This window comes from Gobius niger (genome assembly GCF_951799975.1).
Source record: "Gobius niger genome assembly, chromosome: 9".
In the NCBI taxonomy this organism is placed as follows: Eukaryota; Metazoa; Chordata; class Actinopteri; order Gobiiformes; family Gobiidae; genus Gobius; species Gobius niger.
The window spans coordinates 6,488,800-6,516,436 of NC_136860.1; the positions used below are offsets into that span (position 1 = coordinate 6,488,800).

Below are 27,637 nucleotides of genomic sequence, written 5' to 3' on the forward strand. Positions count from 1 at the left end.
TCCCTTTTTGTCGAGTTTTAGTCATGTTTTTGTCACTTTTTTTGCGGTTTCATTTACATCCCTTTTAGATGTTTTTTTTTTTTTTTCTTACGCTTTTTGATTTGGATAATGCCACTCTGGAGAAAATGCGCGGTAATGTGGGGGGTAAGAAGAAAATATTAGAATTTTTCGAAAAGTCGACGCTAAATATAAATGTCTTTTTTTTTATTTTATTTTTTTTACGTCGTCTGGACTACTAAAAAAAAGCAGCGTGATGACGTCAGAGCAGCGCGTACGTCACGGCAGCTGTACGTCAGTCACACAACAGGAAAAGCTCCCGGACCACAGAGGTACATTAGGTACATCCATCCAACCCCGGATATCGTCTCCGTGCGCGGCGCTGATCGAGCCTCCAAACCCCAGACACTGACGCGAGCACCGGGAGGTTGTTGGACAGGCTGCCCGTGTATAGAGGTCCTTGTGCCGGCTCGCCCGAACAGCTGGAGCCGGACCCGCGGGGTGGATTAGCTCCTGGACCAGGATCCTCTCCAGCTAACGTGGAAGTCTGGTGAGTTTACCGAGGCGGACTGTGAGCATGTTGTGTTGTTTAGTTAGCTAGCTTTGTTTCTCCTTCTTTTGCTAACCTCTTACCCCCCCACTGGAACCGAGCACATTTTCTCCAGTTCGGCTTTACCCAAATCTAAAAGCTTCTTGAAAAATACGTCAAAAATAGGGGCCGAAAACGGGGATGAAAACACAGCAAAAGCGTGACAAAAAAAGTGGCAAAAGCGAGACAGAAACTTGCTGGAAATGTAACAATGACACAATAATAAAAAGAAAACAGGACTAAAGAGTGATGAAAAAGTGACAAAGAAAAAAAAAGTTAGGATCAGTTTTGCAGGTCTTAGCTTTCAAATGAGGCGTTACACTGGCCTATATAGTCAACGGGAAGCTTTGAGATTTGGGTAAAGCCGCTCTTGTGAAAATGCATCAATTTCCTCTGTGCACTAGTGTTACGCCTCTATTGTGACTCTATTACACGTCTACATGGGAGAAGAGACTGGACGTGATCCATGACGAGCCACACTTCTAGGAGGAGGGTGGTGACTTACTACTACGCGCTGCCGATGGGACGATCTTTTTATTCTTTTTTTTTAACCAGTCCTGCAAGGCCTTAGCTTTCAAATTAGGCATTGCACTGGCCTATAGGCTGTGAACAAAAATGCAAAGAAAAAAAGACGGCAAAAATGACCAAACACACTTCAGATAAGCAACATTAAAACGTACTACACCACAAAAATGACGCGCTACAGATAAGCAACACAAAAAAGCCCCCAAAACACGACGTCAAGATGAATAAACTCGAGAAAAGTGACAACAATGGGACAAAATAGCATCATTAAGACATTACACAATAGTTCTTGTGTAATGTCACCAAACGGCACCAAATTTCGTTTGGTGCTGTTCGCATTCACACTGTACTTTTTGCAAGTGAACTATATTTTATAAACACATACACGTGCATGACGATCGAGGCTTCCATTGGACAGCAATGACGACCACAGGAAATGAAATAAAAATGAATATTTGACGCTTGCTATGACAATAAAAGAAATGTAAGAGGCGAAACCACTTACAGCTTCACCGGAGCAGCTGGAGGAAGAGGTGTTTAGTGCGGATGAAGGGTCGTCTGCTGAGCTGTTTGTTTCTATTACGTCCACGGGACAAACTGTTGGTCTTGTTCCTAATATTTTATCGAGTTCGTCAAACCAGGGACATTGAGCTTTTTCCTCTCCCGAACCCCGCCCCCCCTCTTTAATGCATCTCGTACTTTCATTTAAGTTTGCCGAAGTTTTATTCCACTGTCACGCGTCTGTTCAGTAGACGCACGAAGCCTCTGCCTCATTTTCTCTCTAATCTTGCTGAACTCAAACACAGTTTTATTTGTCTTTTCCAGTTGTTGTATTAGTGCATCTGTCCAAATATCCGGGATGCTCAGTGTCTCCTCGAGGCTCCAGGTCTGTCCACGGCTCGTTGTTTGTAGCATCCATCCCGTATTAGCGTTAGCAGCAGCGAAGGGCTAATTTTTCCCACGGTGCCTTGCTACGGGGGCTTGTTAAGCCCAAAAAGGCGCATGTGTCCTGGAGTCGTTTCGGATCAACACTGGTTTATATTCACACCTGAAGCGAACTGGACCAGAGCCCGTTTGGAAGCCGGACCGAGACCACCTGGAAAAGTGGGTCTCGGTCCGGCTTCTTTGATCCGCACCAGGATTCGTTTGTTGTTTTCACGCCTGAATAAAAGGTCTGAATACACCCTTAGTTTGGATTTGGATCTAGGCCTTGTGTGGTGCTTGGAAAGTCATATCTGCTTTGACCACGTGGCAATTATTACAGGCACTGTTCCATTGGTATTGTATAAACTTGTCCTGCAGCATTTTAGGAGCCATCCTTTACCAGCGCCTCCAGGCAGCCTGTCAGGAGCAGCCGGGTGGGATCGCAATGAAAAATGCTGCACGTAATCAATCGCCACATGTTTTAACCTCTTAACCCTGTCTTAACCGAGTTCGGCTTTGTCCAAATCTGAACGCTTCTTGACCTGGAGTTTACAGCCTATAGGCCTGTGTAACGCCTCATTTGAAAGCTAAGGCCTAAGCTCTTTCCTTGTGTTGGTTGTCAAGTTTTCGTCACATTTTTCATTGTGTTTTTGTCCCTTTTTCATCATTTTTTTTGTTTGCGTTTTCGACGCATTTGCATGGCTTTATTACAGTTACAAAACTTAAAAACAAAATGCGGCCAAAACACTACAAAAATGCAATAGAAATGTGTCGAAAATGTGGCCAAAAAGCCTCCAAAAAGCCACAAAAACACAACAAAATCAATTAAAGCAAAACAAGGAAGAAGCTTAGATGAGTTTTGTAGGTTTTAGCTTTCAAGTGAGGCGTTTGAAGGAAGGTTTAAGATTTGGGTCAAGTCGACCTGGAGAAAATGTTCTTGGTTACGGTGGGGGTTAAGGGCTTAATGATCAGGATAATTGTGCTAAATACAGTTCCCTTTTTCATTGTAGTCCTCCAAAACTCCACCCAATGCGGTCGACCTGTTGATTTTGAAGTCCATTTGTTTGAAATTTGAATTATTGCTCAGCATGAGGCCTCGCGGCGTCCTCGCGGCCCCTCCGCCCGCAGACCGATGGTTCACACTTTGCTGAGAGCTTGTTGCGGCGCTCCGCTGAACTCTGCCGCGCTGTTGAGAATGAGCCAGGTCAAACATCACCACGGTGCCAAGTGAGACATGCACTCACCTGTCAGTATGAGGTGTTCAGAGCGTTGTACGGTTACTGCTGTAGCTTGGCCCGTCACAATTGCAAATGTTGAACTTTGATATATTGAGGCAGGAAAATATTGCGATAAACGATATTATTGACTTGAAAGATACTGGAAACTGTCAACTCTTAAGCATAAAAATGACTGTAAAGCTCTGACCTAAAAGTGCACAATCATATCCTACACACAAGCTGCAATACACATGGAATATAATGTAACGCAATTTGCAACGTTTTACAAAGAAAAGAAAGAAAGAAAATGTACAGATGATAAACAAGAATTTATGATTTAGTTGTTATTCATTGAACAATACGTCAGTTTAGTAATTATCATGACAACCCTAATCGCACAAATGAAGGACAGGACGCACAAATGCTTTCAAGTCTTAATCGGGCCCATGTGTATGTTTTTTCAGCAGATGGTTCAGTAGAAACAAAAACGGCAGTTGTAGTTAGCGTTAGCATGAAGCATGATGCTAACATGAAGCACCGTTATTTAAAGGAATAGGCCACCGTTTTTACATACTGAGATATGTTCTTACCTTAGCTTTGACGAGTTCTTCAGGACCTGTCTGATCTTCCCCCGTGCCTTCAGTCACGTAAACACAGCGCAGACGGCGTTAGCATTTAGCCTCTCCCCCTCTCCACTATAGCTCCAAAACAGGTCAAGATAGAAGCTACCAAGCTCTTCCACGTTTTCCCTATTTAAATATGGTTACGTGAAGTGTTCCACTATAAAGTATAATTACACAAAATTAAACAATGTGGATTTTCTAAGCGGATAAAAGGGGGAACTATATTGTAAGGCGTAATAATACCAGGAGTAGTTTGGCATCCGCACAGTAAAGTGAAGATTACTGCGCGGATTTCGAACTACTCCTGGTATTATTACGCCTTACAATATAGTTCCCCCTTTTATCCACTTAGAAAATCCACATTGTTTAATTTTGTGTAATTATACTTTGTAGTGGAACACGTAACCATATTTAAATAGTGAAAACGTGGAAGAGCTTGGTAGCTTCTATCTTGACCTGTTTTGGAGCTATAGAGGAGAGAGGGAGAGGCTAAATGCTAACGCCGTCTGCGCTGTGTTTACGTGACTGAAGGCACGGGGGAAGATCAGACAGGTCCTGAAGAACTCGTCAAAGCTAAGGTAAGAACATATCTCAGTATGTAAAAAGGGTGGCCTATTCCTTTAAATATTTATGGGCTGTTGAGCCACTTTGCTCCTCTCCATGTCTTTGTATCTTCATTGGGTAGAAAACTATATTCATAATTCAGCATTTGTTAAAGCCACACTGCGTTGGATTTTACCCAATAAATAAAATTGAAATAAAAGCATTTATTTTATGAGCGATATTTCATCATAGAAAAATACATCATCTTAAATCATAAATGCACAAACAAACATGACTGTAGCTTTACCGGGAGAGGGGACGTCTCCAGCTCGTCTCCATGGAGATGTGAAAAGGCAGCAAAATGTGAGATTTAAATAGGTTTGGTTCTCATCCAACTCCATTCTTTGATCATCACTGCAGAATTAACATCTGAGCTGAGCTGCAACGGTATAGTTCAAAATGTTACACAGTGTGCCTTTAAAGTAGTCTTGGAGTAATTATAGAAAGCTTAGATTTCTTTTTTATTTGTTTTCCCTCTGAATGCTTCATACATGACCATATATGGGCGATTCCAGAGACGTCGTTTCTATCCAACTGCAAATATCAAATAAAAGTCTTATCAATCCAGCCACTATATTATGAGATGGTACTTTGTTTGAAGAGCGAACCACTGATTTAGTCGATGTTCTTTCCAAATGACTAAATACCTTTTCTCCATAGGCTCTTGTTATGAAATACCTGCACATTTTTAAGCATTCATTGAACAATGTCATATAAATCACTTTCTTGTTGCGCTTCTTGTCCAGCATAGATTCAAGGTAAACGATATGAATTCAGTTGTGCTGTTGTTCCAGTGTGATGGGGCGGAGCGGAGGAAGCTGACCCTCTTCGGTGACCCCTGTCCTGGACCATGGCTCCTCTTCCGCCTGGGATCCGCTTCCTGGTCTCCTTCAACAGAGACCAGTGGTGAGAGCAGTTTTTACTTTTCTGACACAGAAAACACAGAAATGATGGTTAGAGGATGTTTTAATAAACCAACGCTAACTTCTTTGTACCATAAATGCACAAATCAAGCTGGTCAGAAATATCCTCAGACAACCGTGTTCCCCAATTAAATGAGCTAAACACTTGGTATTTTTGAACATTTCCTGGCCTTTTCTGTCTGTCTTTTAACTTCTTCTTTTACGTTGAGTCTCTCTTTGTGTTTTTTGTCAAATAGATTTCCATTTATTTATTTATGATCAAAATAAACCTCTATCCCTTGACGTTTTTGGAATTGTAGCTAACTTTGCTTTGTTGACCTTTGCCAGTTTTCTGTCAGAATCAATTTACCGCAAACCTAAACTTTTGTGAGTTAGTCATTGTGGTGAAACTTAAATATACAATAATTCAGATACTTTCCCATTGATTTACATTATATTTATATATAAATGCGGCGCCTGAGTAAAAAAATGTTGACTTAGTTCCTTGAAACGCCTGCTGCTGCTGCAGACTTATTAGAAACACAAAAACACGCCAGGAGCAGCAGATCACATGACGCACGGTGCACATGTGTTTGCATGAACCGTGACATACAGAGTTTTAAATCTGTCTTTGTGTTTTGGAGCAGAGACAGATCATTGATCATGAAAAGTGAGGCATTACAGAGATTTCTCTGATTGTTTTGGTATTTTCTTTATCATTAATATGCAATAAGAAGCTGAAATGTAATGATTGAATATAGGCCTGGGCTGGTAACCAGATTACCGCCACACCGCGGTCACGTGACACACACCGCGGGTTTGAGCTCCTCACCATCATCACCGCCCCCCAAAAAACAAAAAAATGCCCTGCACTTGTGTGTACATGTGAGCGCAATTTTTTTATTTTTTATTTTTTCATGTGTGTTTCTAGTCTTATCCTACGATCTGTGTAATGTTTTCTACTTAATATGCACACATGAAAGTGTAACATTCAAGCAGAACACAAACCAACAAAGCTCCTTTAAGTAAACAAAATGTAACCAGTGTGAGTGGAGACGAGAGCGAGGCAGCTGGGGTGAGCGAGAGTCGACCGGGGAGACTAGCGCCAACCTCCTGTTGTCATCAGGAGGTTCACAGAATGACACATGTTGTAACGACAGCCTGTGTTAGTGCACGTATCAGGCCTACGGCGTGTGGATGACGACATATGCAAATGAGCAGGGCGTGGCCGTGTAATGGTGTGAGGCCTTGTCTCCTCATGCTAGCTCTGCAGGGTTTTTTTTCTTTTTCTTTAACCAAAAGTCGGAGCCTTTACAGTTAATAATCGGTTAAGCGTTTAATCACCAACCGGCTTGTTAGAAGAGCTCCTGGTTGTGATTCATGCACAAACCGCCCCACATTTCCCTCCTGGAGGGGTCTGATGCTGAGCCACAGTCAGCAGTTTGTCCAAAGTCCAAACAATTTCTTTGATAAAAACATAACTAATGCACTCCTTGGCAAAAATATATCCAAAGTGCACACACAGCAGAGACCGGGCAAAGGGCTCTTGTCTCTACTTCCTGTCATGATTGACAGGCATTTTAAAGATTGCTTAAATTTAAAAGATAACCTTGGACATCAACTGAGTGAGCGATGCTGCTTTTTGTATTTTGACAGGCCAATTAAGGAGGGCTCGGTACCGATACATTTTTTTTTACACCAATATCTGGTGCCAAATAACAGGCGAAGCACTAAACATGCTAATAGAGGGTGGTCGTAATGTGTATTAGTGATGGTTAGTTAGTTAGTTAGTTGAAAAAAACCCTGACCCGCATCACTAATGTGTATGGTACTTTGATGTGTGCAGGTACCGCGCTCTGACCTTCTCCCTGACCTTCCTCCTCTACACCAGCTTCCACCTGTCCAGGAAGCCCATCAGCATCGTCAAGGTACAGACAATTTGAGCAACACACAAGTTACTTGTGAATATTATTGTCGTGAGTTGTATTGAGTCGTTGTTGCTTTGCCTTGTGCAGAGTGAGCTGCATAAGAACTGTTCATCTGTGGGGGACACATGGAGCTCAGCAGGGACCCCCCCCTCGCTGACCCCCCCGCCCCAGGACCACTGCAGCTGGAAACCCTTTGGTCAGCTCTGCTCTCACACACACACACACACACACACACACACACACACACACACACACACACACACACACACACACACACACACACACACACACACACACACACACACACACACACACACACACACACAGTCAGCCTCTTTAACTGAGAGCAGTTTTATTTCATTCTGATTTTAACACCTCTCTCCTGATTTGGGAGATTGACATGAAAAACGTTTTTGTGGTTGAACTTTCGCAAAACTGGTCATTGCTGATCATACCTCATTGCAACCATTCCTATCTGACATTCTCCCGACCGAAGATCGGAAATATCGAGCGTGGCATGTTTTCCCCCTTTCAAAGCCTGAAAAAAAAAGCATGTGAGCCGAGGTACGACTCGTTTAACATCTGTCTTGTCGTTGGCCAAGAGTTTCCTGAGCTGTCATTGCTGGACATCGTCACAAATATAATATAATATATATTTACGTTTACTTTGTAAGTGCTATAGGAAGCGTTTAGTTGTTCTTAGCAGAGCCTTGATATTTCAGACAAGATTTGTTTTGCCAGCGCTGAAAGCACATGTGACATAGAGCCTGGAGAAAGACTAACATCTTACTAACATGTTACTATCATGTTACTAACATGTTTCCTCACTGAATAAGAACCACTGACACAGGAGAGTAGTAGAGGTCAGCAGTAGAGGTCAGCAGTAGAGGTCAGTGAGCTGCTTGACCCCTGTAGGTTTAGCATCAGCTAACTTAATATTAACACTCATATTCTTTCAGTACTAGATTAACATAAGAGAACTCACCTGGCAAGACTCGTCCGCACGACTGTGTCGGTTACACTTTTTTGCATATTTCAATTGTATTCCTCCACTGCACCATGCAACTCATTTAGCCTCAGTCTGCATGATATTGCACTGGTGTTACACCAAAAAGAGTCACTAACATGCACATGACATGTGTTAAACTCCACTTCTTCATGGAGCTCTCTAAAAGTTGCTAAGGGGGTAGGACTTTTGCAACAGGTCAGTTCCTGTCTCTGCTTTTATAAGTAGCAGTCCAGACTACTACTGTTTCTCATTAAAGCCCATAGGTCTGTGATAGCCCAAGTGTAAGAATCTGTTATTTATTAATATGATTTCTGGCGGTAAAAAATGTGTTGCAGCCCACTGGGAAATTTCCCTTCAAAAGTTCCACCTGGGCACCTGACCCTTTGCTTCAAACAGGTGCTCAAAGTGCATAAAGGAGGGTGATTTTTTTTTTTGGTATAGACCTGAAACTAAAGCTAACTTTTTGCTTTCATTTCATTGGGTTGTTTGCTTGTCAACATGTGTTACGGCTTATATAATGCCAAAATGATGCTAACATTGCTGTCTTTGTTTGCTTTAGCCATAATTTGTCACTGTCCCGCTGACAGTCAGTTTAACATTCTGCGGTGCATCTTTTAACTGGGAGACAAAGCATGTTTGTTTACTTCCCCGTAGGGAAATTTGTCCACTGCATTTAACCCATCCTTCGTCCAGTGCTAACGTCCAGTGCTAACGTCCTGTGCTAACGTCCAGTGCTAACGTCCAGTGCTAACGTCCTGTGCTAACGTCCAGTGCTAACGTCCAGTGCTAACGTCCTGTGCTAACGTCCAGTGCTAACGTCCTGTGCTAACGTCCAGTGCTAACGTCCAGTGCTAACGTCCAGTGCTATCGTCCTGTGCTATCGTCCTGTGCTAACGTCCAGTGCTAACGTCCAGTGCTAACGTCCTGTGCTAACGTCCAGTGCTAACGTCCAGTGCTATCGTCCTGTGCTAACGTCCTGTGCTAACGTCCAGTGCTAACGTCCAGTGCTAACGTCCAGGGTAACGTCCAGGGCTAACGTCCTGTGCTAACGTCCTGTGCTAACGTCCAGTGCTAACGTCCAGTGCTAACGTCCTGGGCTAACGTCCTGTGCTAACGTCCAGTGCTAACGTCCAGTGCTAACGTCCAGTGCTAACGTCCTGTGCTAACGTCCAGTGCTAACGTCCTGTGCTAACGTCCAGTGCTAACGTCCAGTGCTAACGTCCTGTGCTAACGTCCTGTGCTAACGTCCAGTGCTAACGTCCTGTGCTCACTTGTGCGTCCACAGATAAGAGCAACTACAAGCAGCTGCTGGGCGCCATGGACTACTCCTTCCTGTGTGCCTACGCCGTGGGCATGTACCTCAGGTGAAAAGGACGTCACACTTACTGTACACACTCGCGCCTCACAGCAAGAAGGTCCTTGGTTAGACTCTCCTGGTGGGAACTTACAGTGTGTATTCTCGTTTGTCCCGATACGTAGACCAGATATGATACATGTACATGCTGTTTGGTGGAGATGTTTACCTGGGGCCTTTCGTTAACAGCGTTGTTGCTTCCACCAGGACCTTTCTCATGGACAAAATGCAGAGAGCAAATATATGTTCCCCTTTATCTGCTCCACACGTTGAAATGTGCTCGTCCACATAAATATTGCCACCGCTTTGCCTCGTCCGTTTGTGTTTGTTGTCGCGGATCTTACCGGGCTTTGGGAATGAGAGAATCTAGAGTCTGATTTTGTACAAGTCCCAACAACAGTGTTTGTTGGTGTTTGAACATGTTTTGTAGCAGATAACAAGGCTGGTTTGGTGTTTCTATTGGTGAGGACACTTTAAATTCAAATTTAAATAAAATAATTGTTTGGAGCTTTGAATTCATGCACTGTTGAATGTGACAGCAGGGTCTGCTCACTGCTCATGAAGACGGAAACAGACGGTTTTAACACGATGGTTCTTTTGTAGGTTGTACAGTCGGCTATTAGCATTAGACTTCCAATATTGCAGCTGCAAATTCAAAAACAATTACAACAAATGTGACCTTTTATTACATTGATTTTTCAACAACGTGGTAAAAGCAAATAAACTAATATTGTGTTGATTGTTGTGAAATGTAGATAATACACTGCATATGTAAAAAGAGAAGCTAATATAGTATTTATTTAAAGGGGGGATTTTTGCCATTGTATCAGATTCAGATTCAGAAAGCTTTATTCATCCCAGGAAGGCAGTTCAGTTTGCAGCCGCTGCTTTTTAAAAATACAACCTAACAAACATACACATTCATACATGTCTGTCAACAACAAATATAGTTGTCTGTCAGTGCTCGTAGTAGGCCACAACAACACCAGGAGACGCACCTCAATTTGTGGATGACGCAACGGTATCAAGTTTTTTGTTTTTTTCAGTAACAAAACACATTTGAAATTTGAGTATGGTACAACACATATGGCCACAAGTAGTTTCTCTCTCTGTTTGGAACTGAACATCCAGGCCTGGATTCAGGAAGTGGACAACATCCTGGTAATAAAAGTCATAAACACATAAAAAACAAAAAACGTCTGTGATGATGTGGCTTTTGTTGGACACCTCCACTAAACCTTATTACATTTGTTACACTGTGTGATTCATTACGACAGTATATAACCTGGAATAGTGGCAGTGTGGCTTTACGAAAGTTATTGTTAAACACTTGAATTGGTAGCGAGTAAAAGCTATTTTATTATAGATGTTTAGATAGATTTTTTTATAGATGTGATGAAACCTAAATAAAGAGTCTCCCGCTCCGTCACACTGAGTGACCGTTGACCCCGTCTTTTATATAAACACTCACGACAGGACTGTGCTTACCACTGAACAAACAGGGATGGTTTAAGAGGGGCAGGGCTAAAACAAATGCCATCTGAAGGGGAGTGTTATTGGAAACACAGTATTTACTAAAGAAAAGTGAAGTGGTATAGCCTGGCTAACACCAGACTAAAATCACAAGTGATATTTAGTCTGGGGACCACCAATTCATTTTCTCGTAGGAGAGGTGTGGTTTACGATCGTCCATAGTCGTTTATTGGGCGATACGAAAAAAAAAAAAAAAAAGTCTCATGCGTCTGCACCATGGTCTGCACGTAGCCCCAGCCAATCATATCATCGTATGAGATGACGTATGACGTACCCGCTGTAAACTTTTGAGCTAAATTATTTAGAACAAGGTCTAAAGCTTGATCAAAAAATACCATCGTGTCTGCTGCTGTCATGTTGGATCCGTAAATAAACTTTTTTTTAAATTATCCGTAAATAAACTACAAGCTTCCATATATCGAATAGTGCGTCATCGTCTTGCCGTCCCTCCTCGCTCTGTGATTGGTTCCCAAATCCACCGGAGATTTGGCCATGGTCCCCAGGCTGTTGTGCAGTTCGAAATAATTCGAGCGCACACAGCAGCCTGGTGTTAGCCAGGTTAGAAGTGGTATACAATACAGTCCCAGAACGTCCCATTTTTTTCTGATGGAAAAATGTTAAACTCCATAAATCAGCGACATGCGCTTTTTCTATCTCCTCCAAGGAAAACCTGGTGAAGAGAGAAGTGAGGAACCAAAGGTTAACCAAAATACTTGGATTACCTTTGTGGATTTTCCACCTGACCGTGGTTTGATTTCAACAGAATCCCACATTTTCGACTGAGAGTTTGAACACTGCTGATTGATACTCTCAGTGCCCTGGATATTTTTTTTATAACCCTTTCCCATTTTATACAGTTCAGTTACTTTTTCTCTTTTGACAATTCTTTTACTTTCCTCATGACTCAGAGAGACGTCAGTGCAGCACTGGATGACAGATGCAAGAGTCTGTCAGGAGCCCAAAAACTCACAGACCTTTTACACACACAATAATTACAAACACAGGTCACAGGTGAGGAGGCTTACCTTTAGGAGCCATTCAAACCCCTTTGTGTCCACTTGTGTGCATTTTGTCAGGTCAAAATCACCAGGGTATGTAAACCTTTCATCAGGGTCAATTTGGACGTTTATATTTTTATGATGATTTCAAAAGAGCAAACTCAGTTGTTTGACCTTAAATGGCTTCACACAACTATGAGTGAAAATAAACTTTTTGTGTGTATTGAGTTCATACTGGAGAGAAGAGACCATTCACCTTTTGACTAAGAGAAAGACAGTCTCTTGGTAACAGTTAACATCAGAAACACAACACACACAAAAAAAACCTGGATTGGTGCATCTCTAGTGTTGGTTTGTGTCTGGTCTGTTTTGCAGTAGTACTGAATGTGTCCCTGTGTCCTCTGCAGTGGGATCATCGGCGAGCGCCTGCCCATCCGCCTGTACCTGAGCGTGGGCATGCTGTTCAGCGGGCTCTTCACCTGTCTGTTCGGACTGGGCTACTTCTACAACATCCACAACCTGGGATTCTACATCTTTGTACAGGTTTGAGAGGAGTCCCATTTACCCTTTTTTACCAACACGTACGTTCAGGCGGACCCCTGGCGTTTCTCGGTGTGGTTAAGGAGAGGATTCGAGCGGAGACGTATTGGAAAAAAATCAGTTTACTTGCGCAGGTGTGAGGACTGGCCAGCAGGGGGCAGGTGTGAAGCAGAGACCTGTCTTTAATCGAGGCGTACTTGAAATCATTTGTACTTTTATGACAGAAAATGTCAGCATAGTTTTTTGATTAATAAATAAATAAAATAAAGATATAATAAAAAAGAAATAATCGTTTGAATAATCGTGATTTTAATTAGGATGATAATTTTTTCAATAATCGAGCAGCCCTAAATGAAATTACCCATAAACGTCTGCTATGAGCATTTTTCATGTCATAAAACGAAACAACTCAGAATGGCACGTATTTTAAAACTTCAATATTATACGGAATAATGAAAAGTGAAATCACAGGCTGAGCGTAAATCGGATGTTCGGCTGTACGGCTCATAAGGTCCGACCTTAGACACTGGGCTCGTCTTTCAAGATACGTCTTTCTAAAAGGGAATGCTGGAATGTTCACTCTAACGCACAGGACATATTGTGTACTCTCCCTTTGACTCCGGCCCTGGGGCTCTGTGCTGTGGTTGCAGGTGGCTAATGGCCTGGTGCAGACCACGGGCTGGCCCAGTGTGGTCACCTGCATCGGCAACTGGTTCGGCAAAGGACGGTGAGGCTGCATTCGCTGGTTCTGTTGCGACAGACTGGTACTGATCCTCTGTGTTCCCCCAGCCGTGGCCTGATCATGGGCCTGTGGAACTCTCACACCTCCGTGGGAAACATCCTGGGCTCTCTGATCGCGGGGTACTGGGTCTCCTCCAACTGGGGCCTGTCCTTCCTGGTGCCCGGCCTCATCATCGCAGCCATGGGCGTCGTCTGTTTCCTCTTCCTGGTAGAGCGTGAGTGCGCTGCCATCTTTACTTTAAGTTTATTGTGCACTGACACATATCCATGAAACTCACTATCATTTTCCTGCAGATCCAAATGACCTGAAGCGCATATCATCCCCGAGCTCTCCTGGGACAGCCGTGAGTATGAGCCTACTGCAGTAACAGAACAGAACCAGCTCGATATCTGCCCAGTCTGACTCTGAATGCAGAGTTTTGCTCCAGAGCCGTTAAATTGGTTGTTATTCTTTGTATGTTTATTTATTTATTTTATTTATTTATTATAGGGACAGTGCATATTAATATACATTATACATGTAAATATGCCAGAATTAGCCTAAGGGCTATTTTTCATCAGTCCCTGGACAGTTGTTATGTGTCCTCCTGAAGGAAGTAATTTGTACAGTTATACACATTAAAATGCAATACCATAATTTCATAATATTCATAATATTCATAACAGCATGTCATTTATCGGATCAGGATAGAAAGGAGTTTGATTTATAATGCCAAAGCCCACTGCAGTTTGCCTAAAAGAGACAGGAAAGACTCTGGTGGTCTAAGGCAGAACAAATAAAACTTTTCCGTCTTGTACCCTTCAAGTCTTTTCATTTTAATTCCCCTGTTTAGTTCCCTCTTACTCAAAGGTGCTGCCGATTATTTCGAAAGTATCAATTAAAAAGACCTAAAGTCTTATGTTGGTGTAGGCTCTCAGTGTAGGATCTCAGTTGTCCAGGAATTGTCCATCATCATAAAGTCAACTGGACCGGGATGAAGTAGTTAGGAGGAAGTTTAGATTCTATCTTCAGAAGCTTCTTCTCACTCTTGGTCTGAGAATCAGCGCTTCATTCTGTACTTCCTGGATACAACTGCGTCATATTTAAAACCCAAAACTGCCCATAATCCAATATTATATTTGTTCAAAGTGTGTGTGTGTGTAAACCACACCATTAATTGAAACTGAAAGTTACTTTTTGATACTTTTTTTCTACAGTTAGAATCTTCTCGAGCTTTATTCACCTTTTTCTGCCTCGCCCACCTTTGCCTCTTTTTGCTTTGGATCGGCACTTCCTTTGTATTGACTCTTCTGGTAGAGTTCCAAGTCCGTTCATTAAGCAGAAAACGAGGAAAAATGTTTGCGTCTAAAATGTGATGTTTAGTAGATCGATTTGTGTAAAATGTCCAATATTCTTTTGCACCAACAAGTCAACACTGCACTTAACTGTTTCTCTGCGCGGCCTAAAAATGGCTTTGTGTCCGTATAGAACTGATTTTCTAAACTTCCGGAATAAGGTGAATAGGAAGACATTTCAAATGATGAAACATAAATATAATGATAATAATATAATACCAAAATAATGTTTTTAGGTCTATTTTTAAGCCAAATATAAGCATGACATGTCCACTATAAATACACTCCTCGCTCACCATTAGGTTTATCAAGAACACTCAACTAGAGCGCATTTTACAATATCGGCTATCGGCCGATATCATGCCACGAAAGGGCCGATACATGCGGACCATGTGAGTGAGTCCAATGAGCACAACTTCCTCAAAATTAATGTGTGTTTTTTCTTGTTGCACTCTGACATTCACTGAATGAAAAGTGCGTTACAAATAAAATGTATTATTCTTTTATTATTAAAATTCCACATGGCGGGAATTTCTCCATTGCAAGATTAATATTATCTTATCTTAAACAGAATTTAAAAAAATGTGTTTATTGACAGAATGCCAAATGATCTCTGCTGTGTCCTACTCAGTGGTCAGAATGTGTTTTGGAGCATGTGTGTATTGACCTGACTGTGTGTCCGTCCCAGTGGAGCGCGGCCAATGGACACTCCGACTTCCGCCCTCAGTACAAGGACGGCAAACCCCAGGTCAGTGCGCTCGCCCCTCTACTTTACATGCAGCATGTACTGACTCTTTTATCTGTCATTTTGCACTGATGAAGCCTTCCTCTTCACGTTAAAGATGATAAAGTTTCTTAAGTAGTGCACATTTAAAGCCTTTTTTCCCCACACTCAGCATGACTTTCTACAAAGCTGGTCTGACTGGTCTGAGTTCAAAGTCCCGAACAGGAAGGTCAGTGTCTGCAGACGTCAGCGCAGCCTGGATCCTGATCTCACTCCAAATACACCAGACTTTTAATGAGCTCATGATCTGCACTTTACAGTAGGGCTGCAGCACGGCAGCTGCTATGTATAGTACGGAAGACCAAAACTGCCACAACAATGAAACAGTCAACCAATAAATAAATGTCCATATTAGCAAATGACAATTCAAACGTGACAACAGATCAGTAGAAATATATGTCATATTTATTTGATTAACAGGTAATTGTGACTATAATTTTTAATTCATAATTTTTTTATTAATTATTTTCTGTCTAAAGAAAAAATAAAAGTGAGATTAATAAAGTCCTTCCTTATCTTAACAGGTCATTCATGGTGTATATATCGCCCTATAATTATTTTCTGTCTACATTTATTTATTTACTTACACACTTATTTTATTCGTGCTTCTGTTTTGTCCTCTTTTCCTGATATTATCGCTTTCATTAATTATAACCATACATGACCTGTTAAATTGGGAAAATTGCCAATATGGACATTTACAGGTGCGTTCTGGAACCTTTTATGTGGCACCTTTCAGCGACCCAGCGGCTGTACGGGTGCTTAGCATGGTGGCCTCCGTGACGCTCTAGAATCAATTGTTTTTAGAGTTGCTGGTTGGTTTTCTCTGCCAATGGAACCATTTAAATCCAATCAATCCACTTTACAGTATTTACAATGTACAGCACATTTAATAAACAAGCATTTCCAAAGTGCTGCACATAAGATCGGCAGTGTAAATAGGAATCACTAAAACTAAAATTATTAAATAAATATAAACTATAAAAACTACAAGTAATTAAAAACTGTAAATTAGATACAGGAAGAAAAGTCATTAAAAATATAATACAATTGTAAAAACAATAAACTAAAATAATAGACCCAAAGGACTAGGCTGATTTCCATAGTTCCTAAAAGAACAATGGGTCCTGGAGCGTCCTAGGGGCCTCGGTAATGGAAGCTGTCACACAAATGCAAACTCTTTTGTGGTGTAAAGGTTCCTGAATGCCCCTGTAAATAGACTGATGTATTCATTGTTTCGGCAGTTTTTGTCCTCCGTATGTGAGTTCATCTTTCAGCCTCCTCTCAAGCGTGAATGCTCCTGAGATTGTTTTTCATCTGCATATCCATATTGAATATTGATTTGAAAACGGAATCATAAATGTGATCACATTTGCAATTCTCATCAGAAAAATTGCAATTAAATTATTCTTTTTTTTCCTCTGCAGCCCTAGTTTAAAGCATGTTTGTACTTTCTGATTTATACTGTATGTTGAATGATTCAAGAATAACTAAGTCTGTGCATTTGGATTGAGGGTACCGGAGGTGTTGGTGCTTTTTTTTTTGGCTATAGTTCCTTGTTATAAAATTGAGTTGTCCAGTTTTTCTATATTTTTTTCTCTGTACAGTAGATGATTATAATAGCTGTGTCTCTTTTGTTGTTTCTTTGGGTGGAGACACACTCAAAGCCACAGAACCAGCCGCACCTGTTGTGTAATTTGCATTAAAAATGTGGGTCATGTGTTTCCACATAGGAAATGACTGTGGGATACGAGAGATTTACATATTTGTTTATGGCTTTCAGTGTGTGTCCACCGTACTAGGGAGATGAAGATCAGTCCTGTGGTTATGAGCTTTAAGCCTGGTTCACATGGGAAGATTTTAAAATGGCAGGAGATTTTCCAAACCTGAGAGACCCCACAAATGGCGATTAAAAAACAATTGCGAACATTCCCAGGTTAGACGCGAAATCTCGCAAAACCTCAAACGTGACTTCAGAGTAAACAAACATGGCGGACGGAGAAGAGGCAGTGGCCACAGTTTGTCGTTTGTAGTTCTTTCTGGTGCGCCATGACAGCGGTTTTGATTTTGGTTTCCCCTCTGTGCTTCTCGTCACCTCGCTTTCTGATTGGCTACACGTCACAGTCCACATGTTGCGACTCGTTTGTCCTCGGGGCTCACCACAATCCAACGTGTTCAATATCCCAGATTTTGAGGTTGGAGCCATCCCAACATCCCTCTAAGCAGACAAGAGCAGTCTTGTCACACCACACACGGCAGTAACAGCTGTTCAGACGACCTGTAGAGCCATTTCGATAATCGGAGCGTCCTTAAAGGAATAGGCCACCGTCTTTACATACTGAGATATGTTCTTACCTAACCTTAGACCAGTTAATATACACCGTCTGGTCTTTGCGCTCTGTCACGCAAACGCAGCCTCTCCCACATGTCACATAGCTCCAAAAAAGCTCACGATAGAAGCTACCAAGCTCTTCCACATGTTCCCTATTTAAATAAAGTTACGTGAGTTAAGTGTTTTCATGCGAAGTATATTTACACAGAAATGTAGCATGTCGATTTTATAAGCAGATAAAAAGGGGTACTATATTGTGAGGCGTAATGATACGAGGAGCACAACGTCCGCGCAGTAACTCCTAAAGGTTATTGACGGAAGTGAGCGGGGGGAAGTCTTTAGGAGTTACTGCGTTCCATTTCTGTGTAAATATACTTCGCATGAAAACACTTCACGTAACTTTATTTAAATAGGGAACACGTGGAAGAGCTTGGTAGCTTCTATCGTGAGCTTTTTTGGAGCTATATGACATGTGGGAGAGGCTCCGTTTGCGTGTCAGAGCGCACGGACAAAGACCAGACGGTATATATTAACTCGTCTAAGGTTAGGTAAGAACATATCTCAGTATGTAAAAACGGTGACCTATTCCTTTAATATTGTCAGAAGGGAGAAATCGGGGCTTAAATCGGGGCTCATTATCCTGCCGTGTGAACCAGGCTTTACGCACACAGGCGAGCACACGACTGCCGGCTGGACTGTCAAACCGCTGCCCGGGTGTTCCTGTGAGGGACTGGCAGACATTGACTTCTCTATTTCCTTATTTGGGCGAGAGACACTGCCAGTCCTTTGCAGAGGTGGAAAGACGGCCCATTGGGGATGGCTTATTTTACTTAAAGAATCAGACAATATACCGAACCATCGCTGAGAATCAAAAGGGTGCAATTATTTAGAAATACGAGTTACTGTGCCTCACCTTTAAATACATGACTGTTCAATATTGAGTACATGACGGTGTATTACTTGGGTTTATACAATATGCCACTGAAATACATGCCTTTCAGTCATGTGACTTTTGTTGTTATGGCCGCCATCCCTGAGACCTCTGTCCAGTGTATATCATATCAAACTGCATCTTCTTTCGTTCTTCTTGTCCTTTGAGCTTTTCTAAAGGACCATGATAGTCATAGACTGAGAGGGATCTCAGGACATGTCCTTCTTTTGCCTTTGTGCAGAGGGTCTGCACGTGTAGGCACCTGTTAAACTCTGTGGTGGAGCGTTCTAATCAAACCTAGTTTGTGCGGTCGTCCGCCTGTGAGCCGTCCAGATTGATATCTCAAAAATGTCACTTGCGCCCTTCTGACTCTCAGCCCTGGATTGGCTGATGTTTTGAGCCGTATTGTCCGGTGTTCCCGTTGTAACTGTGGACCTGTGTGACCTTCAGAGCTATGACACGGAGCTGCTGCTGCCCCGGGACAGCGAGCGTGTGCAGGTGCAGCCCGTGGTGGTGGTGAAGAGCCAGGAGCCGGGAGCCATCAGCTTCATGGGGGCGCTGAATATTCCGGTCAGTACGCCCTGGAAAAGCTGCAACAAAATGGCATCTGGATGTCGAGGTCCAGCTGTAAACGGTTACATTGAATCAAAGCACCTTAAACCTGTTTGCATGGGATTGGAATTAGGGCTGAAAGATATATTGTTATCGTATCGAGATATGAACATTCAAGATATTAATATTGAAAAAGCAAGATATAAATTATATAGATTTTCATCAATAAAGCTGCACACTGCGTGTCTTTGTAAAGGCTTCTCCTGCAGACGACCAGGCTGTGGTGAGGGATAGATCCAACTGAGCATTATCAGCGCAATGTTTCCAAATTTATTTTGCTTTCTATTTTGTTTTGCATTGTGAGCTCAGGGGAATATTTTATTATGAATCAGCTTTGGAAAAATTCTAAAGCATTGCTAATTATTAATATAGCTTAAAGGGGCTAGATGCAAGTTGGCCATTTTATGCTCACTACTGCCACCTCAGGTCATACGTGTAACTGCAGCTTCTATATGAAGCTCGTACATGATGGCACTTCGGACCCAAAGTAACAGCTTTCTGAGTGACAGTGCAGGATTTTAGAGGCAGTTGCAGTGAACAAGTCTGAGCTCATTCTACACATTAGGACATGGCTGGAACATGTAGGGGGAGGAAAATACATCATTTGGACATTTTTAAACTCTGTAGAGTCCCTTTAAATGTGGTCATAAAATATACTGAAAGAACATGTGTTGAATCCTTCCCCATATATCCTTGCAATTATTTAAACTTTCAAAACTCCAACATGTGGGTTTGGACTAGAATTATCTGAGAACCTCGGAGTTTGCAGAATTGCTCTAAAGGTAAAAGTCGGGGGAGTTTTTACCTTCTAAATTACCGACATACTTACGTCAGTTATGGTTTACCCGAGGTTTTCCTAGGTATTTCTTATCCCGTGCGAATAGGGCACAGCTTAATGGATGGCAGAGTTTTCAAGAAGGAAAGGTCCAAAACAAGTTCTGCCGTTAACATAACGTACACGATGTATGTGCCAGATCTGGCCCTGGGCTTAAGTTTACGGACTGCGCAAAAACCGAATGATTAACCACTTCTTTCGCCTGTACTTGGTTTGTAAACAAAGGGACATACGATCTGTCTTTCCTCAGGGCGTGGTGGAGTTCTCCCTCTGTCTGCTCTTCGCCAAACTGGTCAGCTACACCTTCCTGTTCTGGCTGCCCCTCTACATGACCAAAGCAGGTGAGGACCACACCCCGGTCCGTCCTAACCCTGTGTCTGTGTGGTCCTCTGCCTCACTGTCACTCTGTCCTCAGTTCACCTGGACGCCAAGAGAGCCGGAGACCTGTCCACCCTGTTCGACGTGGGCGGCATCATAGGTATGCAACAGGACCCTGGGACTGAAGGACTCCTGCAAGGCTGACACTACTTTTGTATTTAAACGACAGCCACGCCCCAAGTCTGGGACATCGCGGTCCCCTTATCGAGACAAAATTCTCTCGCGCGTCACCCCAGTAATAATCATTTGCTCTATTTTTCATTTCTCAATGTACAGTGAGAACCAGATGTTTACGCACACTTTATAAAAAGACACATTTGCATTTTTTTCTCACTGTCTGGCATGAAATCAGAACTAACTTTTATTTTTATTAGGTTTTTAGGTGCTAAATGCCAGAAGAATTAGAGATGGGATGTTTTAGAAATGTCTTTGTTACTTTTTACAAAGTCAGAAGTTTACACACACTAAGATTACTATACTCGTAGAAACAACAATATGACTGATTGCTCTCGGTGTCCCAATGAATTCCAAAAGTTAGTATGGGTGTTCTTGGGAAAGGGATTCAACCTCAGGGCTTAATATAACAAAGTCGATGTTTTGAAGTGGTCATCAGTAATTTGTACTCTGTCCTCAGTAGTTTCTGCTCTGTCCTCAGGAGGGATCCTGGCAGGAGTGGTCTCCGATAAACTGGGCATGAGGGCCACCACGTGTGCCATCATGCTGCTGCTGGCTGCTCCCACTGTGAGTGCTTTCAGAGCTATGGGTCAAACTGTGGTACATAGTCTGGTACAAGCACCTTAAGGGCCTCAGCATGGTTCAGTCTTCTGTAGGCGTCTTCCCAGGAGCAGTAAGGGGGGGCAGGATGGAGCAGTTTGGGGGTGTTTCCATAGCTTAAAGTTTTTTGTCCAAAGCTGCTCAAGCTAAAGGAGGAGCTGTGGGCAGCTACGTACTGATTAGATGCGGGACAATGCAGTAAATAAAGACTAAAAGCAGAAATAAACATTAGTGTTTTCCTTTTTTATTCAAGCTCCAAAGTCCTATTCCATAGAGAATGGCAAGTTAATGTTTTGATAAAATGTTAGGCAGAGCAAATCTGGTTGTGCACTCACTTCCAGAATAAAAACGATACATTTCTTGTTTGGAAAACATTTCAAAAGATCTATTATTAGTTAAATCCGTTACAGCAGCAGTAGGCACTGACCCTTCAGTACAGAACATTTGGCCCCCAAGAGGATTTTGAGAAGCAGGTCAATGTGCTCTCGACAGGATTGGGCTTTGGTGTCCCCCAAAGTGCGTAGACGGCAGGGGCATGGACCCCCATAGGGTTCAAAAATTGACGTGCAATTTGGTGCCCCCTCCAGCTGAGGGGCTGACTCTGATGGAAAGTATAATTACGTACACAAAATGCCTGTTTAAGTACTCAAAAGACCCTCTAGACCCCTACCCATTATTGAAAGAAAGTGGACTTCGCATTACAGCATAAAGAGTGACCTGGGCTGTTCTGCTCGTTTTGAAAGGCGCCCTTTTAGACCTAGTTTGGGCTTTTTCATTTCGAAATGGGAAAGCCAACTTTGTCCTTGTGTCACGTTTAGCCTCATTGCCTCTTAAAGCTGCTAACCCTGAACCCTGTAGTTTAGAGCTCGACACATATGTTCTGAAATACATCTGATTCTCTTAGTTGAGCAGTTCATTTTGTGATTGCACCAAACTTCCAACGGAGGGAGCTAGATACTCACTGTTACGCCTGGAATCATGAGACTGAGCGGGAAAGCTGCACTAAAACTGTTCTTTTATCTTTTGTCTTCTTTTTCCCCCACTTTAAAAAAAACAAGAAGTTAACATCTGTGGTTATTTCCACAGATCTGAACCTCTGTGGAAAGTTAGTCAATTCCTTTGATTATCCTGAATGATAATCAAAGGAAAATATATTTTTTTTAATTGAAAAAGATATTTTGACATAGTTAACTTAATGAATCCTGATTGTTATTTTGTTGATTTGTTTTGTTTATTGCTGCAGTTCAAGAGAAATCAAATTGGATGTCCCTGCTTTCAGAATTCTAGCAAATAAATGTGACCTTGTGTTGTCTTGCAGCTCTATGGCTTCTCCATGATCAGCGAGTTTGGAATGGGGCCGACCATAGGTGAGTGTTTCTCTGCCCGAGCCACTTGTATTTGTAATAATGGACTCTGTATTTTTTGTTTCAAACGGGATACCAGTTCCAGGCAGATGACAGAGATAGATTGTGTAATCAAATCTATTCCAATTCCCACTCTAATTGATTGTTTTTCACTGTTCCTTGTTTTGTTAGCTCTCAGGAGTTTTCCAACATTAGGTTCAGTGAGCTTGTTTCATGTCTTACCTTGGGGGGCTTTGTCAGCAACTAAGGATTGTTGGGTACAGGCTGAGTATATAACATACCCCTTCTGTATCTTAGCTCTTTAATCTATTTTTGCATAAATAATACATGATGAAAAACTTTATATTTGTTGGTAAACTAGTGCAAAAGTCTCAAATTGATAAATGTAAATGTATTTATTTGGTTTCTATTCCCCCCTCCCAGACCCGCCACCTTACCGTGGTGGAGGGGTTTGAGCACTTGAATGATCCTGGAGCTCTGTTGCCGGGGCTTCGTGCCCCTGGTAAGGCACATGGCAAACTGGTCCAAGGTGACGGGCCAGACAAAGAGCGGTTCAGAAGCCCCTTATGAGAGACCAACAGGCCTGAGAATCGTGAGGTCGTCCTTCTGTGGACTCACCACCTGCAGGAGGAGCCATAGGGGCTGGTGCAGTGTGATTTGTGCAGCTCAGACAGCTGCCCCCACGACCCGGCAACGGAAAAGTGGAAGAAAATGGATGGATGGATAGTTTCTATTAGTCTCAGCTGAAACATATGTCCGTAGGAAACATGTCCAACTTAACACATTGAGAGCCAAAAACGGAAGAGCTCGTTTTTCGCTCCCATGTGTTTTTTGAATTACGAAACTAGACACACTAATACACCTTATGTGTGGTTTTGGTAGCTCTGTGATGAACAGAAGTGAAACAAATGATGATCAAAAACTTGTGAAGAGTCACGATCTGGACATTTTATATATTATTGTGTTTCTTTTCTTTTTTTTTGTCCGAGGGGGCGTGGTGTTGTGTAGCGAACAGCTATAAAGCCGACACTTCTGTCTCGATTTCTGGAGCGCGTTTGACAAGGCAGAGCAATGGAAATATTGAAACAGTTGCATAATAGCAGAACAACATGGCTACAAGCTCTAAAAAGTCGATTTTGCATGATATAGGACCTTTAAGAAGGAGTAGTTCTTCAAGCCACCTTCAGGGGTTAGGTTAGTCTCTATACTGTAAGTGTTAGTGTAGTTCCTGGACAAATTCAAGTACACCTTTTCTGATTGGTTTTCTCTGTTTCTAAAGCCTCTACGATGGTGGTTCTCACACTGTGGTACGTGGGCCTGTAGTGGTGTCAGTCCTTAGTCCTGGAATAGCCCCAGTTTAGGTTCGTTTAGCGCTTCATTAAGTCCTGAATGAGTCCGACTTAACTTTTGTCTTGATTTGGGCTTAGGGTCCTGATTACTCCTGTTTTTATTCCTGATTATGTCTAAATTTAGTTCATATTTAGTCCCCTTTCCCATGTACAGCTTGTTCTCCCCCAGAATAGTTCTAGTGTACCCTGTAGCAGGCCTATTAGCTCTAGAGCCGTCCTGGAATAATCCTGGATTAGACCTGCTTTGTCTCGCTTCATGGTTTCTGACCTTCAAGTAGTGTTGTTTTCATCAGCAAAAACTATAACCATATCATTTCGTTGACGACTTTTGGGAAAAGTCCTGTTCACAATGACACATCGTGGTTAATTTGACTGTCACAAGCCGAGTACTGCTTAGCCTGTCAGCCTCCATCCACATTTACACATTTACAATACTTTATTTCAATATATTGAATATAATATACAATACAATATAATTTATTTCATATTTGTCCAAAAGACTAAAACTAAGAGGGCTGTCAAAGACAACACTATCTTCAAGGGATGTCTCTCAAACTGTCCTTTTACTCCATCATGCGTGTCTGCCTGTGTCTGTGCGGTGGAGCTGACCTCAGTGCTGTGTTTCAGGGATGCTGCTGGTGTGTGGAGGTTTGGTGAACGGGCCCTACGCGCTCATCACCACCGCCGTCTCCGCTGACCTGGTAAGCTCCCTCACTCACACATTTTTAATATCTCCTACAGTGATCACACAGGCTCCACAAATGACTGTTATCGTAATATTAGCCGCCGCAACATCCTTTCCAAATGGATGTGTTTGTGTCTTTGTCCCAGGGCACTCACAAGAGCCTGAAGGGGAACGCGCGGGCTCTGTCCACGGTGACGGCCATCATCGACGGGACCGGCTCTGTGGGTCAGTGTCTAAACCCATTTACCTTCAGTGGAGCATCCAGAAGTTTATTTCATTTGTTCATTAGTTTACCATTTCCCACTACAGCTGTGTTTTTGTCCTGTTTTCTGTTGCAGGAGCCGCGCTGGGTCCTCTTCTGGCCGGGCTGCTGTCTCCCAGAGGGTGGGACCAGGTCTTCTACATGCTGATGGCCTCAGACTTCATAGCTCTCCTGGTCAGTGTCCTTTGTCCTCTGCATTTGACCCATAGTTCAAAGCCACTGGGACTAGGGATGGGAAAAAATAGGAAAGGGAAAAGTGGGGCATGCATAAGTGTTCATACACTGCGTTCCTAATTATTATGCAAATTTTGCATAATATGCAGATTTTCTAAACTGTCAACTCAAATGAGAGCATAATTTCAAGTCATTAACTGGTAGAAGATCATTTGAATGTGGTTGAAAAAATCTCCCAGTGATAACAGTATTTATTTCAAAAATAAATATAGTAAAAAAACTCAAAATCTACTGTTCCAAATTATTATGCAACTCATCGTTTCAATACATTTTAAAGCTTGTAATTAACTGAAAATGGTCATTTGTTGAATTAGGAGGTCATATTTCCTAAAATCAAAAGCTATTTCAATCAAAAAAATATTAACAGGTCAAGTTATATTTAACATAAGAGCCCTCCTTTGAGCAGCTTCAAAATTCTTAAATCTATTAAACTTGTGAGTTTTTGGACAGTTTCTGCTTGAATTTCTTTGCAGGATGTTAGAATAGCCTCCCAGAGCTGCCGTTTGGATGAAAACTGCCTCCCACCCTCATAGAAGTTTTTCTTGTTGAGCCTCCAAAGGTTCTCAATAGGGTTGAGGTCAGGGGAGGAGGGGGTCCACATCATGAGTTTCTCTCCTTTTATGCCCATAGCAGCCAGTGATGCAGAGGTTTTCTTTACAGCAGGACATGGTGCGTTGTCATGCATGAAGATGATCTTGTTAGAGAAAGCACGGCTCTTCATTTTGTAGCATAGAAGAAAGTGTTCTGTCAGAAACTCCACATATTTTTCAAATGTCATTTTGACACCTTCAGGGAGCCTAAAGTAGCCGATCAGCTCTCTCACCATGATTCTGGCCCCTCTTTACTGATGTCACAGCCTTGTTGGGAAATGGTGGCCATTCACCAACCATCCACTGTCAAATATACGGGGGGGAGCATCATGCTGTGGGGCTGCTTTTCCTCAGCGGGCACTGTGGAGATTGTAAGAATAGTTTGGAAGATGGATGGAGCCAAATACAGGGACATTTTGGAGGAAAACCTGCTGAGTCAGCAAGAGAACTGAGGCTGGGGCGGAGATTCACCTTCAGCAGGACAATGACCCTAAACACAAAGCTAAATCTACAATGGAATGGTTTAATAAAAACATATTAATGTGTTAGAATGGCCCAGTCAAAGTCCTGACCTAAATCCTATTGAAAATCTGTGGAAAGATCTGAAAACTGCTGTTCACAAACGCTCTCCTTCTAATTTGACAGAGCTGGAGTTGTTTTGTAAAGAGGAATGGGCTAAAATGTCAGTCTCTGCATGTGCTAATCTTGTAGAGTCAGACCCCAAAATACTTGCTGCTGTTGTTGCAGCAAAAGGAGGTTCCACAAAGTATTCATTCATGCTGTATGAATACTTATGCACGCCCCACTTTTCGGTTTTCTATTTTTTGAAAAATAAATCATGTATCATTTTGCTTTCACTTCACAATTGTCTGTTACTTGTGTGTGAACGTTCAGTAAAAAAATCAAAATACAATCTTTTTTATGGTTGCAAACATGACAAACTGTGCAAAAGTTCAAGGTGTATGAATACTTTCGAGAGGAATTGTATCTGTTCAGTACTGGATATTTAGAATCCATACCTGATATTTTGGTCGACCTTCCAGCGTGATGTAAAAGTGCTAACCACTCAGCCACCACTCCAGGATGAATGATTTTCTCTGTTTGTGTTTTCCCTCACAGCTGCTGCTCCGGCTGGTCACTAAAGAGCTGAGCTGCAGTCAGCCCAGACCCATCACAACCATCCAGTGAGTGCCCCTGGGACCTTCTCCACTCTTACCAGTCCTCCTCTGTGCCTCCCCTCACTGTCTCTCTCTACCTGTGTCGCAGGCTGAAGGAGCACTAGGACCATGAGGGCTACCCCTGAAGAACATGCTCCTTTTTATCACTGCATCCGAGGATCCTGCCTCGTTTCATCTAGGACCATCTGAGGAACATGCTCCTCCAGACAGTTTCACCCCTCTACACCCCGGGAACATGCTCCTCCAGACAGTTTCACCCCTCTACACCCCGGGAACATGCTCCTCCAGACAGTTTCACCCCTCAACACCCCGGGAACATGCTCCTACAGACAGTTTCACCCCTCTACACCCCGGGAACATGCTCCTCCAGACAGTTTTACCCCTCTACACACCGGGAACATGCTCCTCTAGACAGTTTTACCCCTCTACACCCCGGGAACATGCTCCTTCAGACAGTTTTACCCCTCTACACCCCGGGAACATGCTCTTCTTGACAGTTTTACCCCTCTAC

The 27,637-nt window shown here is 42.5% G+C and overlaps 1 protein-coding gene across 1 annotated transcript; it reads left to right on the forward strand.

Moving 5' to 3' along the window:
• The first annotated feature begins 300 nt into the window (after positions 1–300).
• Positions 301–27,637, forward strand: slc37a1 (solute carrier family 37 member 1). Its single transcript, XM_079563012.1, has 20 exons — positions 301–547; positions 5,273–5,384; positions 7,227–7,308; positions 7,396–7,504; positions 9,603–9,681; positions 12,610–12,745; positions 13,393–13,469; positions 13,532–13,698; positions 13,778–13,827; positions 15,507–15,566; positions 19,316–19,435; positions 20,563–20,653; positions 20,728–20,790; positions 21,346–21,431; positions 22,783–22,831; positions 24,805–24,878; positions 25,009–25,087; positions 25,201–25,298; positions 27,068–27,132; positions 27,215–27,637. Exons 2-20 carry the CDS (start codon positions 5,329–5,331, stop codon positions 27,228–27,230), a joined length of 1,557 nt encoding a protein of 518 aa, XP_079419138.1. The 5' UTR covers positions 301–547; positions 5,273–5,328; the 3' UTR covers positions 27,231–27,637.

Coding starts and splice junctions, on each gene's coding strand:
- slc37a1 (XM_079563012.1), top strand. CDS start 5,329: ATGGCTCCTCTTCCGCCTGGGATCCGCTTCCTGGTCTCCTTCAACAGA. Junction 7,309..7,395: donor AGCCCATCAGCATCGTCAAG/GTACAGACAATT, acceptor TGCCTTGTGCAG/AGTGAGCTGCATAAGAACTG. Junction 19,436..20,562: donor TGGGGGCGCTGAATATTCCG/GTCAGTACGCCC, acceptor GTCTTTCCTCAG/GGCGTGGTGGAGTTCTCCCT.